Below are 17,624 nucleotides of genomic sequence, written 5' to 3'. Positions count from 1 at the left end.
GTTTTATATATAACGTCTCCATGACGACGGGGGAAATCGCAGACGCTGAGACAATATGGCGGCTCTACACTTGTGAGTCCAGCGTTGCACATGGACCCAGGGGTTGAATGGAGGTCACTTGGTTCCATCCCACTGCTCCTGGGGGTGGGTGATGTCCAGTCCTGGGTTGACCTTTGCACATTGTCGGCCGCACCTTTTGTTCGTGTTCCTCTGCATTTAGAAGACTGAAAAACTGAGAGTGACTCCCAGGAGACCCTGTGGGTGCAGAGTAGACACGCATACACAACGCATGCACGTGCACACACATGCGCCCTGCCCCATGGAGAGAGCGGGGTGTGCTCTCTGAGCTGTTTAATAGAGTCACTAGCTGGCCGCTAAAGCTCCAGGCCTGTGTGCTGCGTCTCAGGGCCTTGACGTGACACCACGGCTCCTCCGCCCGCCCAAACACCCACATGCCTTTGCTTTCCTGTTGCTATGACGATGGCATGGAGGTGATTCCTTTTTTTGTCTGTCCTCGTATCTTTGCATGTCCGCACTGAAAGCTGAAATCATCACATGACAGACCAGGACCCACCCACCACCCCCCCCCACCCCCCCTCTTCAAACTCCCCTGTCCGAGTGTCCCTTGAGTCCCCCCCGTCGTCCCGGTCTGGAGCTCCTTCACCACAATGCATGAGTTCCAGCTTTGTTTAGGTTGATTTGTTTATATCACCAAAATAACTGCGCTAGAAACAACAAAACACGACCCCTCTCCACTCAAAACGTTGGTAGAGTTCCGACATTTCACCCTGTGTGAAATTGGGGAAAGAACCACCAAATCCAAGTGACTGGGCTAATTGTTGCTACAGCCCGGGCTGCTGGACACAAAGGGGAGGAAGTAGACATTATTTGAGGGGAGAAGCGGAGGGATCGCTTTACAGAGATAGTGTTACGTGTGTGTGTGTGTGTGTGTGTGTGTGTGTGTGTGTGTGTGTGTGTGTGTGTGTGTGTGTGTGTGTGTGTGTGTGTGTGTGTGTGTGTGTGGATCAGGCTCCACCTGTATGGCCTCTCCAGCTGCTGCTCTGTAACGTGATCCTGTTCTCGCTCAACTCAAGGCTGCCAGTCTGCTTTCAAGTTATTTGTAGTTCTGGGAAAGGGAGAGCTGTGTGTGTGTGCATATTGTACATGGCTAGTGTGTTCATTTACTGATGGTACGTCTCCAAACATCTCCCTGATGCACGTGAACCATGAGGCCTGTAAGAGTGTGCAGAAGGGGTAAACCCTACCGGTTGTGTAAATTGCTCATGTGTCGGTTTCACAGAGAACTCACACACGCTGCATTAGAGGAAGGTTTTTTCTTTTGTCCACCTTCTGTGGAGGTCTGCTGTAGCCAACATGGCTACGGCCCTGGGCTACAGCTTCACCCTCTGTAAATATATCTGGAAACAACACGTATTTATGGTCCAACTGTTAAGACTGTGTGTGTGTGTTTGCGTACGTGTGTGTGTGTGTGTGTGTGTGTGTGTTTGCATACGTGTGTGTTTGGTTTGAATTGTGATTGCCTTTCATCCTCTGCCGGCCGCCCCACAGAGCAGGAAGTGGGGGTGTGATGGCAGAGCGGAGGGGGGGGTGAGGGGGAGGCAACCATGCACTCCATGCTCAGGCGTGTGTGTGTGTGCCTCAGGGCATGCCACACACACACACACACACACACACACACACACACACACACCTTGTTAGGGCTGGTGTTCACTCAAGACTTGAAGATTTCACTGACCACCATTTGGGGGGGTGGTGGGGGCGAAAGATTGGTTGCTCTTTTAAAATCTATATATTCTGGGCAAAGCAACTCGCACAAGTATTTACATACACGTGCACTGGTCGCCCTCTACATGCTGTTGTACAACACACACACACACACACTGCTACACACACACACACACACACACACACACACACACACACTGCTACACACACACCGCTACACACACACACCGCTGCAAATACACACAAACCGCTGCAAACACACACACACCGCTGCAAGCAAACACACACACACACACACACACACACACACACACACCGCTGCACACACAGGTGGGTGGGGGGGTCGGGTGGCTGGCATGGTGCCCAGGCCTCTCTTCCTCGTCTAGTTTTTGAGTGTGTGAAACTGGTGCCAGCTCTCCTGCCCCACAGAAAGCCCTTACAGGAACCGGAGAGCAACCTGCTCTGTTCGGTGTTATCATGAAGCAAGGCGCCGCTGAAAACATCCCATCAAACACACTTGTTCTTCCCCTAGCCCCCCCCCCCCACATGCACACACTCTCTCCTCCCAATGCTGCCTACGATGGAGTGGTCACTTTGACCTCCATGCAGTCCCCGCTCTCCAGAGTCTTTCGTGTCACGCCCGCCATCCCTGCATGTGGAGCCGGCGTGCGGCCTCGCCGCTGGGCTGGTGCTGTCCCTGGAGCATGTGATGAATGGGTAGTATTATTCATGGGTTTAATTTCCTTACTGTGCAAATAGGACATTTTAAAAGTCTGCTCTCTCATAAATACCATTCGCCCATATGGATGATTTCAAGATTATAAAGTTTTTTATAAGCTAAGCATTTTTTTACCTTTTTTTATGCACAACTTTCACTTTCCTTTGTGGCATCAAACGTGTGAAGATCATGGAACACAACAGGAAGCACATTTAACTGGTTTTGTACCTACTTTCACTTTGTCGACTATATACTTTATACACACACACACGCACGCACGCACGCACGCACGCACGCGGGGAGCGGGGTGAATTCAGTTCAACAGAACACTTCTAAGGGGTGGAGAGGTGGGGGGAGGGGGGGGCAAGGCCTCCTCACTGGGCGCAGCATTCATGCGGAGGCCTGGAGGAGGAGCAGGAGGAGGAGAATGGGGCCGGGGGGCCATGGTGGGAGGGGCGTTTGAGAAGTGGTCGCTGGATGATCAAAGGTTCAGTGAAATGTGTCACGGACACGAAGAATGGTGCTGATGGTGTGACTTGCATTTTGATTTCTTTTGAGAGCTGCGCCCCATGGGGGGGGGGGGGGGGGGAGGGAGGGGTCTCGGCAGTAGAAGGTGCCCTCCAGTTTTTATCCATTACAGTTCCTCCCTCCCACCCTCTGGGTCATTCCCGGGAGGTGGGGGAGTTTGAAATGTACACTTAGATGTTTTGTGTGTACATGTTGTGATTCTAGACATGCTGTGTTTCTAGATGAGTTGGGACTGAGAGGTAGTGATCAAATACATGTTACTGAGAGGTTTTCTATAGACATGTTGTTTCTATAGACTTGTTTTGATTAAAGGGATGAAAAAGTAAAATAACCAATCTTGAAATAAATAGTTTAGAATTTTTTTCAAAATACGTCAGCGCTACTGTTGAGGTGTGTGTGTGTGTGTGTGTTCGTGTGGCAGGGGGCCACTTGAGTGACGGATGGAATTCAAATCCCAGCCATGATTTCATTGAGAGTGTGGCTGTGTAAGGGGATACCCATGTGAAAGCCTGCCTCCCCCGGGGCAGACGGGCAGGGCACAGACCCAGGAAGCTGCCCCCTTGTGGCCCTGGGGCTGGCTGCTGCTCCACCGGGGCCGTGGGCATGGAGCCGGAGAGGCCTGGTGCTCTGAGTGGGCAGAGCTTCAGGGCTGAGAGGCCTGCATGGGGATAACCCTGTGTGTGTGTGTGTGTGTGTGTGTGTGTGTGCGTGTGTGTGTGTGTGTGTGCGTGTGTGTGTGTGTGTGTGTGTGTGTGTGTGTGTGTGTGTGTGTGGGCACCTTTTGTGTACATGCCCCCGTCTCACTGCCAAGCCCATCTACAGAATCTGTGACCCAGTTCACTGGGACCCGATCTCACACTTTTAGATGTATTTATTTATCTCTGTTCTCCAGCTCGGTGGCCCGCTGACTCTTTCCAGTGGAAGATGTTCAGACTACCATCCCTGGAAAGCAAAACCTTAAAGAGAATAGAGAACAGTAGATGATGATGATTGGAGAGGATCATCATAGCCATCTTCTAGAATAAAGACCTAGAGGGACGGGCCGTCCCTCTGGAGGGGGGAGAGGACGGGGTGGGAGGGACGGGGACGGGGCGTCCCTCTGGAGGGGGGAGAGGACGGGGCGGGAGGGACGGGGACGGGGCGTCCCTCTGGAGGGGGGAGAGGACGGGGCGGGAGGGAGGGGGACGGGGCGTCCCTCTGGAGAGGGAGAGAGAGGACGGCCCCGTCCCTCTGGAGGGGGAGAGGGGGAGAGAGGACGGCCCGTCCCTCTGGAGGGGGAGAGAGGGGGGGAGAGGACGGCCCCGTCCCTCTGGAGGGGGAGAGAGGGGGGAGAGAGGACGGTCCGTCCCTCTGGAGGGGGAGAGGGGTTGGAGAGAGGATGGCCTCGTCCCTCTGGAGGGGGCCGTCCTCTCTCCACCCCCTCTCCCCCTCCAGAGGGACGGGGCCGTCCTCTCTCTCCCCCCTCTCTCCCCCTCCAGAGGGACGGGGGGGAGAGAGGGGGGAGAGAGAGGACGGCCCCGTCCCTCTGGAGGGGGAGAGACGCACAATGGGCCAGTGTTCGGGACCCAGGGCCAGGCGGGGCTCCCCTCAGTCCTCCAAGCTTTTAGACAAGCAGGAGAGAGGTCAGCCCCACACAGCAATCAGAGAGGGGGAGAGGGGGAGAGGGGGGGGGGGGGGGGAGAGAGGTCAGCCACACACAGCAACCAGAGAGGGGGGGGGGGGGGGGGGAGAGGGGGGGGGGGGGGGGGAGAGGTCAGCCCCACACAGCAACCAGAGAGGGGGAGAGGGGGAGAGAGGTCAGCCACACACAGCAACCAGAGAGGGGGGGGGGGGGGGGGGGAGAGAGGTCAGCCCCACACAGCAACCAGAGAGGGGGAGAGGGGGGGGGCGCAACAACCAGAGAGGGGGAGAGGGGGGGGGGCGCAACAACCAGAGAGGGGGGGGGGGGGGGGCAACGGTTTTATTCAAATAACAATTTCAACAGATAATAATTTCTACCTTTTGTAATATGAACCTCCACTGTTTCTTTCACCATATCGGCCAGCAGCTCTTTGCTGACTCAACACAGCAATCAGACTTATTCCAGAACCTTCTTTTCTGTCGTCAACTTTCATTGGTCACCCACAGTGTGGGGCAGGCCTGGCACGGGCTTCTCCTCGGTGAGGTGTTGTGTCTCGTGACCTGAGAGCTCCCTCCTATCCGCTTTTCAGTGTGATGGATGTCACAATCGTCCTTTATCTTCCTCTGCTGAATGCTGAATTCTCCATTTCTCATCATCTGATTTCTTCCTGCTGTTTGAGACCGGTAGCACACGGTGAATCAATCCGGTGTCGTGACAACATTTCACCCTGAAGGCAATGAAAGGACATACGCAGCAACACCCAGCTTCGGCTTAGCTCAGGAGGTAGAGCGGGTTGACTTGTAACCGGAAGGTTGCTGGTTGGATCCCTGGCTCCTCCTAGCTGAGTGTCGAGGTGTCCCTGAGCGAGACCCCTCTCCCTGATTGCTCCTGACGAGCTGGCCGTCGCCCTGCGTGGTTGACTCCACTATCGGTGTGTGAATGTGTGTATGAATGGTTGTAAGTCGCTTAGGATAAAAGCGTCTGCTCAATGCCCTAAATGTAAATGTAATGCATGGCCCCCTTGGGTCTGTGCTGCTGGGCGACTGGGTGCTCTGAGTCGCTTCCACCACACCCATGATGCTTCTCACAGTGGTAAAGGCTGGTACAAAGGTGGGGAGAGGAGCAGGGTATCTGGGGTCGTGGTCTCCGGGCCCCCTGGGGTCCTGAATGTCCGAGGATGACTAATGACTCATACTTTTGCTATGGACAACATGCCGCTACAGTAACTGTGGCTTTTGATGCCCTCTGATCTGAAAACCGTCTCCAAATGACGTCTCCCTCAGACCTGGCACTGGAAAGGAGACGAGAAGCAAGATTTAAGATACATTGATTTTTGTTGTTTTCTTTGTCAGCTGTCTTATAGTCCTAATAAACACAATACATTGCCTGTCCAGTGTCCCTGCAGGCCTTTTGAAGCTGCTAGAGCGAGGATATAACAGCATGGTTGAGTATAAAACAAAATGATCACAAAGGCTGGTACCGCGCATCCTCTTCATAAATGTGGAAAGACATGAACACAACAGTTGTTTTGATTATGTGAAGTCTTATGTGAAGCCTCTTGTAGGGGGGGCTTTCATATCATGCTCGGTGCTAAGGTAATTAGCCAAGGACCTTACCCTGTAGGGTAAAGAACGTGTGATTCCTCAACTCTGGTGAATGCCATTCATCTCATGGCAGCCAACAAAACCTGTGACTCTAATCTTGTGTCTGGCTTTTTTTATATCAAAGGAAATTGGGGGTTGACATTTCTGCCATTAATTGTTTTTGTCACTTTTTTTGTTTGACTATGACTATGACTATGACTTTGACTAACACTGACCATCTGTTCCTCCTCCCTCCAGATGCATCCCCTGGGACTGTGTAACAACAATGACGACGAGGATCTCTATGAGTATGGATGGGTAGGAGTGGTGAAGCTGGAGCAACCCGAGCTGGACCCCAGCTGTCTCACCGTGCTGGGAAAGGTAAGCAAACTGTTATACTGTTATTAACTGTTATTATAACACCACACTTCAACACGGGGGAATGTTGTCCTCTGACAGGAACTGACACTGAAGGCGCTTCAACAAAACAGTTTTCTTGATGTCCTTTATTTTTGTTTAAATCTCTCTCACAGTCTCACTGGTCTGGTATATTCTGGGGGCTTTAAGCAGAACTTTACAGAATAGAATGGGTAGAATGAGGGGGAAACCAAAAACACTTGTGTTTCCTTTCCTTCCCTCCCCCCTTGTGCTCCTTATTACTCCCCCCCCCCACCCCACCCCCGGAGCCCACAGTGATATTTATCATGCCTTAATTAATTGTTCCTTATAATGGAATTTTCCAACTCTCCCAGGGGAACGGGGGTGTGGAGGCGATGGCCAGACAGACAGACAGACAGACAGACAGACAGACGGAGACACCAGGGCTGAAAGCTAATCTGAAGTTTTGCTTAATATGGCCTATCTTTACCAGGAGCATAAAGCTTTACCATTGGTGACTGACACCATAGAAAAGACGCATCGTTTAAATCAGTCAGTACGTTTACATGCACAGCTTAATCCGATTAAAGCCATAGTTTGACTATGCTCCGCAATTAGACAACTGCAATTGTCCGGTTACATGGCGGTGAGTAAACCGATTCATTGGCCGAAGCATGTCATGCCCTGGTACGATAGGTGGAGCTGTACCCATTTCAACTAGTGGTAATAGTGGTAATAGAGCCACCATGCACGATGTGTCAAATCTGGAAAAATACTGAAATATTGAACTAAACGGCATGCTCAGTGTGAAGTGTGATGGATAAGCCTTCTGAAGGACGACAGGAAAATCCTCTCATTACACTGAAGTTCCTCCAACTGTCCTTCAGGAGCTGGTGTAGGTTGGGCATGTATCAGGGAGAGTTAAAGGTATCTAACCTGTAGGCATCTAACCTACAGGTAAACTAACCTACAGCTAACTAACCTGTAGGTATCTGACCTAAAGGTTAGTGGGCAGGTGGCGTTATGCCACCCAGAACCCTTCTGCTGGGTGTACACACACTTGTGCTGTGACAGAACTCTACATGAATCAATAGTATACCATTATGGAGTTCAGTGTGGAGATTCATTGGGTCTCTGTGGCATGATGGGCTCTGTTCATGTTCATAGACTCTGTTCATGTAGAATGCTTGAAGCTGTGACATTCTGCTGGCCTGGCTCCTCCAGGCCAGCAGGTTGGGCTAAAATTAGAAGATGAAAAGGCCGTTGTTGCCTCTTTGTCAGATTCTCACTCCAGGACTTCACCTACAGCTAGACCCTCCGAACCGCAGTTGGTGGTGTGGTCTTAGGCGGCATCATACCCCTGTGCCCATCACGTTTGTCCAGACCGAATTGTTCATGCCCCTTTGTCTAGCTCTCAAGGGCTTCTCCCAGCCGGGTCTGGCCTGGTCTGGTCTGGTCTGGTCTGGCCACTCTCTGGTCTGGCCACATGCCTCATATGGCCTCACCCATACCCTCAACAGTCACCCCTCCCCAGACCGGCCCCAAGATGAACCAAAGCGCCCATTCCATTCTGCTGCCGCTGGTGCCACTAGTAATATGTGAGGGGGGTCTTGTTTGGTGAGTTTGGGTCCACTCCATTACCATATCCCAGTGAGCACCAGATCTTAATCCCTCTTTACTTGGAGTTCTAATATGAACTGGCTGAGAATGCAGGAACCCCAGCTGTGAGCTGAACCCACGACATCAGACTGTTGTGATGCAACAATGGGTCCTCTAATGACACTGGGGACAGGAGGTGGACTCATCTCCCCTGTCTAGAGGGTCCAAATCTAGTCAATTAATGGGGGCCAACTTCCAAATAGATTCTGAAATCTATTTATACCACAAACTAGACAGCAAGACGGCTCCCACAGAGGTTGTGAATGGAGCGTTTTCTAATGGCCACTCCATATATCCAGGTGTAGAATAGGATTTGGGTTCTGTGTTGCCGACAAGGTTGCATAAGTGCAGATTAGTGGTGAAGTCACATTGGCTGGCAATACCAGAAGCATCTGCTAGAAGCATAGGCCCCTCCCCCCCCCGCCATCGTCCATTGTTAATCAAGACCGAAAAAGGATTGTGTTTTTTTATACACCTCAAAGAATTGTCATGTAAACATACATTGCATAGTTGAAGCAGTCTGGGATGTATTCTACATTATATCCTAACTATATAATGGTCCCATCAATGTTCTATTCTTAGACCTTTGGATTAAGTAATACATTATACTTTACTATACATTTTATAATGTATATGTTTACTTTAAACTTCATGTAGCAGAAAGTCCTGGCTGGGGGTAGGAGGGAATGGGGAAGAGGAAGAGAGTGGAATCATGCAGTTCTCTGAAGTCCACAGGAAGCACTCCAAAGTGCTGGCGGTTCACTTATATGTACACAGTTTTTTCCTCTCCTTCCTGTCTGGTTCCTGTGAGAGCCGCAAGGCTGTTGACCCTTGACCCCCAGTGCTGCCTCCCGTGCGGCACGCTGGGATCTCATTCCCCAGGTTCCGGAGCACCGGGAGCGTGTTGAGATCCCCATGGTTCTACTGAGCTGGGATCCACTATGGGTTCTGAGCTGTGATCCACTATGGGTTCTGAGCTGTGATCCACTATGGGTTCTGAGCTGTGATCCACTATGGGTCCTGAGCTGGGATCACCGTGTTGGACTGAGCTATGGCACAGTGCTCCATGAAATAGGTTTTGTCACCTTCTTGTTGTTAGACATATTGTTATGCAAGGCCTTAACACTATCCTCAGTTCTTCTTGCAGGACCTGCTCAAGGGTTACTCTAGCATAGCTCCAATCTGCATTGGCTATTTATTTCAACTTGGTATTTGACATGATTTGACATGACTCTTAGATAGTAAATAACACTACATTTGTCCTGGTCATTAAAACCAGCATTCCTTGATCCCCCTCTAGGAGAACTGCTCCACTACCCCCTCCCCTCTCCTCTCTCCTCTCTCCTCCCCACATCATGCACCCCCTCCCTCCACCCCCTACCCCTCTCCCTCTCTCCTCCCCACACCATGCACCACAGTCCCTGGCACTTGTCTGGAACATCATGCCATGGGACCTTTAACGGTGGCCCGGCAAGCTGGGGTCTCTATGGGCGTGCCAGCTTGATATTTCCTATCCTTTCAAGTGCCGTAAACGCTAGTCCTGCTAGCCACATGGGGCCCAGTCATGCCACCATGACTGGGCGGGGGGGGGGGGGGGGAGTTGTGTAACAACTGAAGAGGGCTTTGATTGGGCAGAGGATGAGGAGAGGGGTGCTACGAAAGCTGAGGTGATGTGTAGAGGGGCCATGTTGTCCTCGCTTCTCCAGGACTGTTTCAGAGCAATGGTTGTAGTCAGATGTCAGCGTTGTCATGATGATGTTCCTTCAACACAGCCTCATGCTTTGTGGAATAAAAGCAGAGAGGCCGTGAGTCTGTGGCGTAAAGACCACGTGGAGCTGGTTCTCCTGAACAACTTATTTTCTCTGAACCTCTGGAGTTCTGCAGGTGTTTTTTGAGTTTGTGGGAGGCGCGTCTCTACCGCTACAGACCTGCTCATACAAGAACTTTAATCTCCCGGCAGCGGCAACACAACATTTCTAAAGGAGTCCTCTGCACAACCTGCTGAAAACAAAGCTTTGTAATACAAGAATCTGCCCTGAGCACCCTGCCCTCTGAGGTCGCTTCCTGTATGGGAAACGCTCTCTCTTCTCACATGTGCACACACCCACACACGAGCAGACAGACGGCCAGACGTCTCCCCGTTGCAGAAGGAGCACATCGGTGCCAGCGTCGTAGCGGGAAGGGGTTTGGTGTGCGAGTTCGTCTCTGCCCCCGTGGCCCCGGGCTGATACTGGGGGAGCAAACAGCAGCTCTGTGTGTGTGTGTGTGTGTGTGTGTGTGTGTGTGTGTGTGTGTGTGTGTGTGTGTGTGTGTGTCATGTACATGAAAGCAAGGGAGACGGGCCAGCAGACAGATGAGTGTGATGTGGAAGGCGACTGGCAGTGCGCCTGCGGCCATGTTAGCTGTTCCTGCACAAGCAGACACAAAGTTATAGGTCACCCAGAGGCCAACGCTGTGCCAGCACGGTGCGATGCCACAAGCCCAGTTTTCATACAGGATCACTGTTGAAAACGGTATACACTGTGAACATTGGTACATTGCGGAACAAAGTATTTGTGTGTGTTTGTTGATTGCACGTTCATGATTCTTTTTATGGGTGTGTACTTGAATGCTTGTTCCTGCAGAGGTTCCTGCCGGCTCATAAAACATAAGGAAGGGCTACCGGTTTAACGGATATATACTAAAATGTTTTTAAAATTTAAAATGTGTCTGATGTTTGTGTCTCTGGCTGTGGCGCCTCGGTTTCCAGTCACTGCTCTGTCAGCTGACAGAGTGGGGGACAGTGATGGGAAAGAAAAAAATTGCTGTATTTTAGGCTCTGTCATTTCAGCAGTGCTGCTTTGTTCGATTGCTGCCAGTCTTCATACGAGTTTGATTTACAATGGTTTCTTTTGTTTGAGATTTGTAATCAACCTTTATTCTCACCAGCACAAGTGGGATTTATTTTCTTTTGCTATAGAATCAAAGATAAACTCGATAATAGATTGAACATTTTACCTCCTCCTTCTACGGTAAATTGCATGGAAATTTTGAGTCTGTTCAAACCGGTATTTCACTTGCGTTGCTTGAAATAAAATGTATGGCCATGAACTTCCACACACTACCTACATATCTTCATCATCACAAAATGTGATGTGAAGTTGTACATGAGTTAGTGGTTAATGGATGTGGTCACCAAAGAGAGGACTTATCTTAACTTTAACCTAGTCCCTTTACATGAGTTAGTGGTTAATGGATGTGGTCACCAAAGAGGAGACTTATCTTAACTTGATTAACTAGATGTGACTGTCTTGATGCTAACCAGAGATCCTAAGCATTGCGATGCTAACCCTTCCTCTGTGAGGTCCCCCCTCTGTTCTGAGATGTCATCACACACACTAAACAATTCCAGAGGACAAAGGGAAAAAAAAAGAGGCGTATTGGGTGCAGCGTGGGGGGGGGGCAGCTGGTGAAGCGGAGAGCTCTCTTGGAAGTGGGGGGGGGTCTCTTCTTTCATGTTTGTGTAGGCCTCAACGTGCTGATATAATCCAGGCCACTCTTCTTGACGGGGTGTTGGGGGGTCTTGATACGACCAGGGGTCCCCCTTCTCTAAAGACTTAACTCTCTGCTTCATCACAACTCTTCCCGCCACAAGAAGGCTCCCGGCACCCACTGCGCCGGTTGCCATGGCCACTGGGAAGCTCCTTGTGTCATATGGCTCAGAGTGAGGGGGGGAGGGGCAAGTGACCATTATTAAACTTCACAGCTTGGGCCCCTCTTTAAAGAGTGAAGAAAGGAGTACTGCAGACTTAAGAGGAGGGAGAGAGAGAGAGAGAGAGAGAGAGAGAGAGAGAGAGAGAGAGAGAGGGATGGGGAGAGAGGGGGACAGGGATCGAGAGAGAGAGGGATGGGGGAGAGAGGGGGTGAGGTCGACAGTGTGCGGGTAGAGGGTGTCCATAACACTAAGTTATGGTTCCGCTTTAGAAAGAAAAGACTACATTTTGAGTGTTGTTTAAAACAGCTGCACTGGACTGAACTGACATGACTCCGTGGTCGGAGAATCTCCACCTGTCAAACCGCGACTGGAAGACAAACTAAAGCAAGCGTTCTCCAATCAAAATAACATTACAGTTGAAAAAATGCATTCTGGAAGATAGGAGCTGACATCTAAAATACAACCACACGCACACGCGCGTTCGCTTGTTTGTTAGTTTCTGTGCGTGTAGTAGTGCATATATTTATGTTAGCCTGCCTCGTATTGTATCCCACTTTTTGTGTCAGGGCCCATAGCTGGCACACACACATGCACACACACATGCACACATACATCACTCATCAGATCCTTCCCCCACTGCTGAGGATTGGAGTCCTCTGCTGTGTCTGTGTCGTAGCTTTTCTGCTCCGGCAGAGAGATGGCGGACTGAGATGGAGGGTGGACCGAAGATTGAGTGTACATGAACACATGCATGTGTTGTCTTTTAGCACCCCGTTCACACATGCAGTCTTACCCTGCAAGTTCCGGAAGATTTCCTGTGCACAGTGTCATGTGAGGACAGGAACAAGAATTGATATTCTGGGAAATGTACACTGGCAATTTTTCTGCTATAGACCTAGTGACACTTCAGGATTACTCTCGTACGACTGTTGTGAATGAAAGCAGTAACATGGCTGGGAGGAGCCGGTAAAGGGTGATGTCAGGACTGCAGAGTCGCTCACCAGCTTCCGCAAAAGACTCAAGAATCACCTGTTCAGAGTTCACCTGGACTCTGCATAGCCACCACCCCTCCTACCTATTGTATGTTGTACGTCCTGGCACTTAATCTACGCACTTATTGTATGTCGTACTTAGTTATAGTACTTAGTTGTGTAGCATCTTATCCTAACAACCTCCTTTGTTGTATACGGGGCATGGGTAAACCTAGTGATTGTTGGTGCTTTGCACCTGGTTCTATGAGCATCCTTACTGTACCGACAGAGATATATTGTTTCTCCTTCTTCTGACAAATGTAGTCAGAAGTCGCTTTGGATAAAAGTGTCTGCTAAATACCCTAAATGTAAATGTAAATGGTTATTACTGTGTTATGTTAGACGAGCGAACCATTCATAAGACTCAGTTGAGGATGACATTTTAATCCACAATTGTTTATCCGCCTTTTGGAGACGCCAACAGCCTTCCAGAGAAACAGGGTGTTGGACACATGTTGGATCCACATGGACTACATCCTCTGTACACAAAGTTTTCATTGGAAGTTGCGTCAGTCTGCTAACCAAATTGCATTGCATTTGCCACAACCAACAAATGTGGGAAATGGGCTTTAGTATTTGACTGGAGTCAGAAGTGGCTGCATTGTAGTTGTACCAGTGAGCTCAGACAGGTATTGCATCATGGTGCACTGCCGAAAGGCAGAGCTTTGATCTTATCTCTATCAGAATACCTCACAAGCCATCGTTATCTCAATTTCAAACTTTAAAGACCTGACCTCTCTGCCAGCATACCGTAGTGATTTAAGCTACACATTAATCATTTGGTTGTAGCTCAATGTATATGAGAAAATAATCATTATAGGTTCAGCTAGTGCTAAATGCAACACATCAGAATATTAAATGAACCAAGTGGTTGATGGCACAGGAATTCCTGTTTCCCTGTATATGACAGAAGAATGGGACAAAAGAACAACATGAACTAACTGTTCAGTGACAGTGGCAGCGCCACCTGTAGACCACAGCAGCACCACCTGTAGACCACAGCAGCACCACAGCAGCACCACCTGTAGACCACAGCAGCACCACAGCAGCACCACCTGTAGAACGCAGCAGCACCACCTGTAGACCACAGCAGCACCACCTGTAGACCACAGCAGCACCACCTGTAGACCACAGCAGCACCACCTGTAGACCACAGCAGCACCACCTGTAGACCACAGCAGCGCCACCTGTAGACCGCAGCAGCACCACCTGTAGAACGCAGCAGCACCACCTGTAGAACACAGCAACACCACCTGTAGACCGCAGCAGCACCACCTGTAGAACACAGCAGCACCACCTGTAGAACGCAGCAGCACCACCTGTAGACCACAGCAGCACCACCTGTAGAACGCAGCAGCACCACCTGTAGAACACAGCAGCACCACCTGTAGAACGCAGCAGCACCACCTGTAGAACACAGCAGCACCACCTGTAGAACGCAGCAGCACCACCTGTAGAACGCAGCAGCACCACCTGTAGACCACAGCAGCACCACCTGTAGACCACAGAGAGAGAGAGAGAGAGAGAGAGAGAGAGAGAGAGAGAGAGAGAGAGAGAGAGAGAGAGAGAGAGATGATAACATTTTTAGCAAGAAATGTTCAGTGATTGTATATGATTTTTAGTTAGCTAGTAAACTGGTGGTGTTTTTGATGCTTATTTGGGGTTTTGCAGGAATTAAATCTGGCTAGGCTATAGTCTATTTAACAAATAACCAAAATGATATATTGCTGGTATTTCAAACATGTCAATTAAACCATGAGCTACATTTTTGGTTGTTGCTAGAAATGTATCTCAATTCATAGACAAGATATAGGAACTTGGCCATAAGACTTTTCAACCAGGAGAGTAGAGTAGACCGTTGAGAGTAGAGTAGACCATAGAGAGTAGCGAGTTGAGTAGACCATAGAGAGTAGAGTAGACCATACAGAGTAGAGAGTTGAGTAGACCATAGAGAGTAGAGTAGACAGTAGAGAGTAGAGTAGACTGTAGAGAGTAAAGTAGACCATAGAGAGTAGAGTAGACCATACAGAGTAGAGTAGACTATGCAGAGTAGAGTAAACAGTAGAGTTTAGGTGGTAGTTAAGAGTTGAGTAGAAAGTACAGAGTAGAGTGTTGAGAGTAGACACTGAGTGACTGTTTACGTGCAACAAAACAAAACACAACAACACAACAGCTCTCGGAGTGTTTGAGGAGGAGGATCTGAAGACCAACTTGTGTGTTTTCATTTGTAAATATTTTGTGGATTAACATATAGGCGTTCACTCCTAAACAACACACAAGACCACCCATAGCCTCCACTGGTTCATTGTTTTATGAATGACGGTTCAGAAGTGAGGGGGTCTTGGTGTTCATGTGTACATACATGTGTGTGAGGGGGTATGGTCTGCTGGGTGAACCATGTGAGGGTCCCCCTCTGCCCCCCCCCGGTGCCCAACCGTAGCCCCCTGCTTTGTTCACGGGCACGGCTGTTTGCCAAGACTCGCTGGCGAGCTCCCTCCGAGGTGCCCCCCCCCCCCCCCCCCCCCCGACACACGCACACGCGCACACACACACACACACACATCCAACACAGCATGGCTCTGTGTGACTGCGGTTACGCAACCGACGGTGATGCTGTGCCTCACGTTGTGCAGCGAGGGGGAGACGGAGAACGTTGAGGAACCATAAGGTCCTCAGTGGAGGCTGAGCAGCCGTACAGGAGCACAAACACACACACACACACACACACACACACACACACACACACACACACACACACACACACACACACACACACACACACACACACACACACACACATACACACATCTGTGTTCAAATGTATTAAAATTGCCAGGGCACAAAATTAAATGTATTCAATCTTACTGATCTAGTGTGATCCCTGTCCCTGTTTTCAGCAACACTGAACAGTGACGCATCTTTCAATGCAACAGTTTGCTGGTGCCATACATTTTCAGTCATATCAGTAAAGACAGAAATGTCTTAAATCCGCGAGATTAATTTGATTGTTAATCCATTAAATATAACCTCTGAACTGCTGGGGATAGCCACCTATATTCTCCATCGGGTCTTCTTCCCGGGTTCAGCAATGTACTGCGTCTTCATAGCTGCCTTCTGTAGCACCAGTTACAGACGGCTCATAGGGCTGTAAACTGCTTAGCTTCTTGTACCGGGCCACTACCTTCTTGATTGATTAAACTCAATCCGCCTCATCTTCAAACAACTTCTTGTCTTGTTTCAAAAGGACGTTGTGCACTGGAAGTCCGACACACAATCACCTCACAGCAAAGTACGCACGCAGAACGGTCTGAATTTGAACAAATCTGAATTTGTTTGTCCAAAAAGGCTGAAACAGGCAACTATTACACATCCTACTTTTTTTAGCAAATGCCATTATCAACTTTGATATAATAAAACAAAAAAGATAGCTAGCTAGCAGTATCAGCTTCTGCTTGTCTGCTGATCAGAGGCAGAAGCCTAAATTGTGTGTGCGAGTGTGTGCTGTTACTTTTTTTTTTGTAGTTTGAGACTAGTGAATTCGTTCAGTATTATTTCAAAAGAAATATTATTTAGTCACAATTATCCCGGTCTGTGGTTACTCAATTACACAAAATCTAAAATCTCTTTAGAAACGGCTGCCAGTGTTAATGGCCTCGCGTCCCCGTTGTGGTGATAGGTGCCGTGCCCCCGTCCTATGATGAGGTCCCCCTCCAGCCTCTTCCTCAGCCCATATCTATCTTTCCTCTCTCTCCCCCCCCCCCCCCCACTAGCCCTTTGCGTCCTCCTCATTGAGCAGCAGTGTCAGACCTACAGGGCTGGCTTCCTGTGGTGTGTTCAGACGTACAGATGGAGTGCGATTCCTGCTTTCAGCGACACTGAACAGTGACGCACCTTTCAATGCAACAGTTTGCTGGCACCGTACATTTTCGGCAGTGTGGTCACAGAAACTGTGTGTTGGTGACTCGGGACCACCATTGTCACAAACACCATTGTTCCTTGCACTTCATTGACAGTAAAGCTTTTTTTTTTGCTTTTCATTCTCTTTTTAGAGAAGACTCCACAAAAACTCAGACTCTGCTTTTCCCCTTGTGTGTCTTTTATATTTATACTGTCAAAACATTTGAGGATCTCAAAGTATCCAAATTCACTTCCTGACCCCTGAGCGCCTCTCTACCGTCTTCAGATGAACCACCGCGTTCTCAGGGGACTTCTCCCTGAACCTGCGGCGGTTGAGAGGACCACACGGGGTCTTTAGATTGTTTGGTTGTTGTTTTGGATGGAATTCAATGATATTAAGCTGAAGTGTGTGTGTTTCTGTTGTTGTTTGGTTCCAGCCCCTGCGTTTGTCGGTCTGGTTTAGAGTTTCTTAAGGTTCTATGGATTCTGCTGTTGAAGCTGAAATATAAGCTCTAACATTCACAACAAAGAGAGCAAAGTCACTTCCAGAATTGACCTCTTATCATCTTCGTTAATGGTGGAAGTGAGAGGGACTACTGCATTTCTGACCCTGCCCGGTGTCTGGAAACGGCTCAGAGGGAAGAATAGAACTTCTGACAGAATTTTGAAGTGAAACTATTCTCAAATTCCGGATGATTATCAGGCTTGGTCAATGTAGATGGAAACCATAGATTTCAACAGATGATAATCTCCAGGTCCAACATGGTGG

The 17,624-nt window shown here is 49.5% G+C and overlaps 1 protein-coding gene across 2 annotated transcripts in view; it reads left to right on the top strand.

Annotated features, from left to right (window-relative positions):
• znrf3 (zinc and ring finger 3) overlaps positions 1-17,624 on the top strand; it is a 54,966-nt gene that overhangs the window by 23,677 nt on the left and 13,665 nt on the right. For both annotated transcript variants that reach the window (XM_084468469.1, XM_084468468.1), the window contains exon 2: positions 6,455-6,577. In XM_084468469.1, coding sequence (XP_084324595.1) covers positions 6,455-6,577 — 123 coding nt within the window. The remainder of the gene's footprint in view (positions 1-6,454; positions 6,578-17,624) is intronic.

The sequence above is a fragment of the Micromesistius poutassou genome (genome assembly GCF_964030765.1).
Source record: "Micromesistius poutassou genome assembly, chromosome: 5".
In the NCBI taxonomy this organism is placed as follows: Eukaryota; Metazoa; Chordata; class Actinopteri; order Gadiformes; family Gadidae; genus Micromesistius; species Micromesistius poutassou.
The sequence above is the reverse complement of the archived record's forward strand: the minus strand, read 5'-3'. Positions and strand labels throughout refer to the sequence as shown.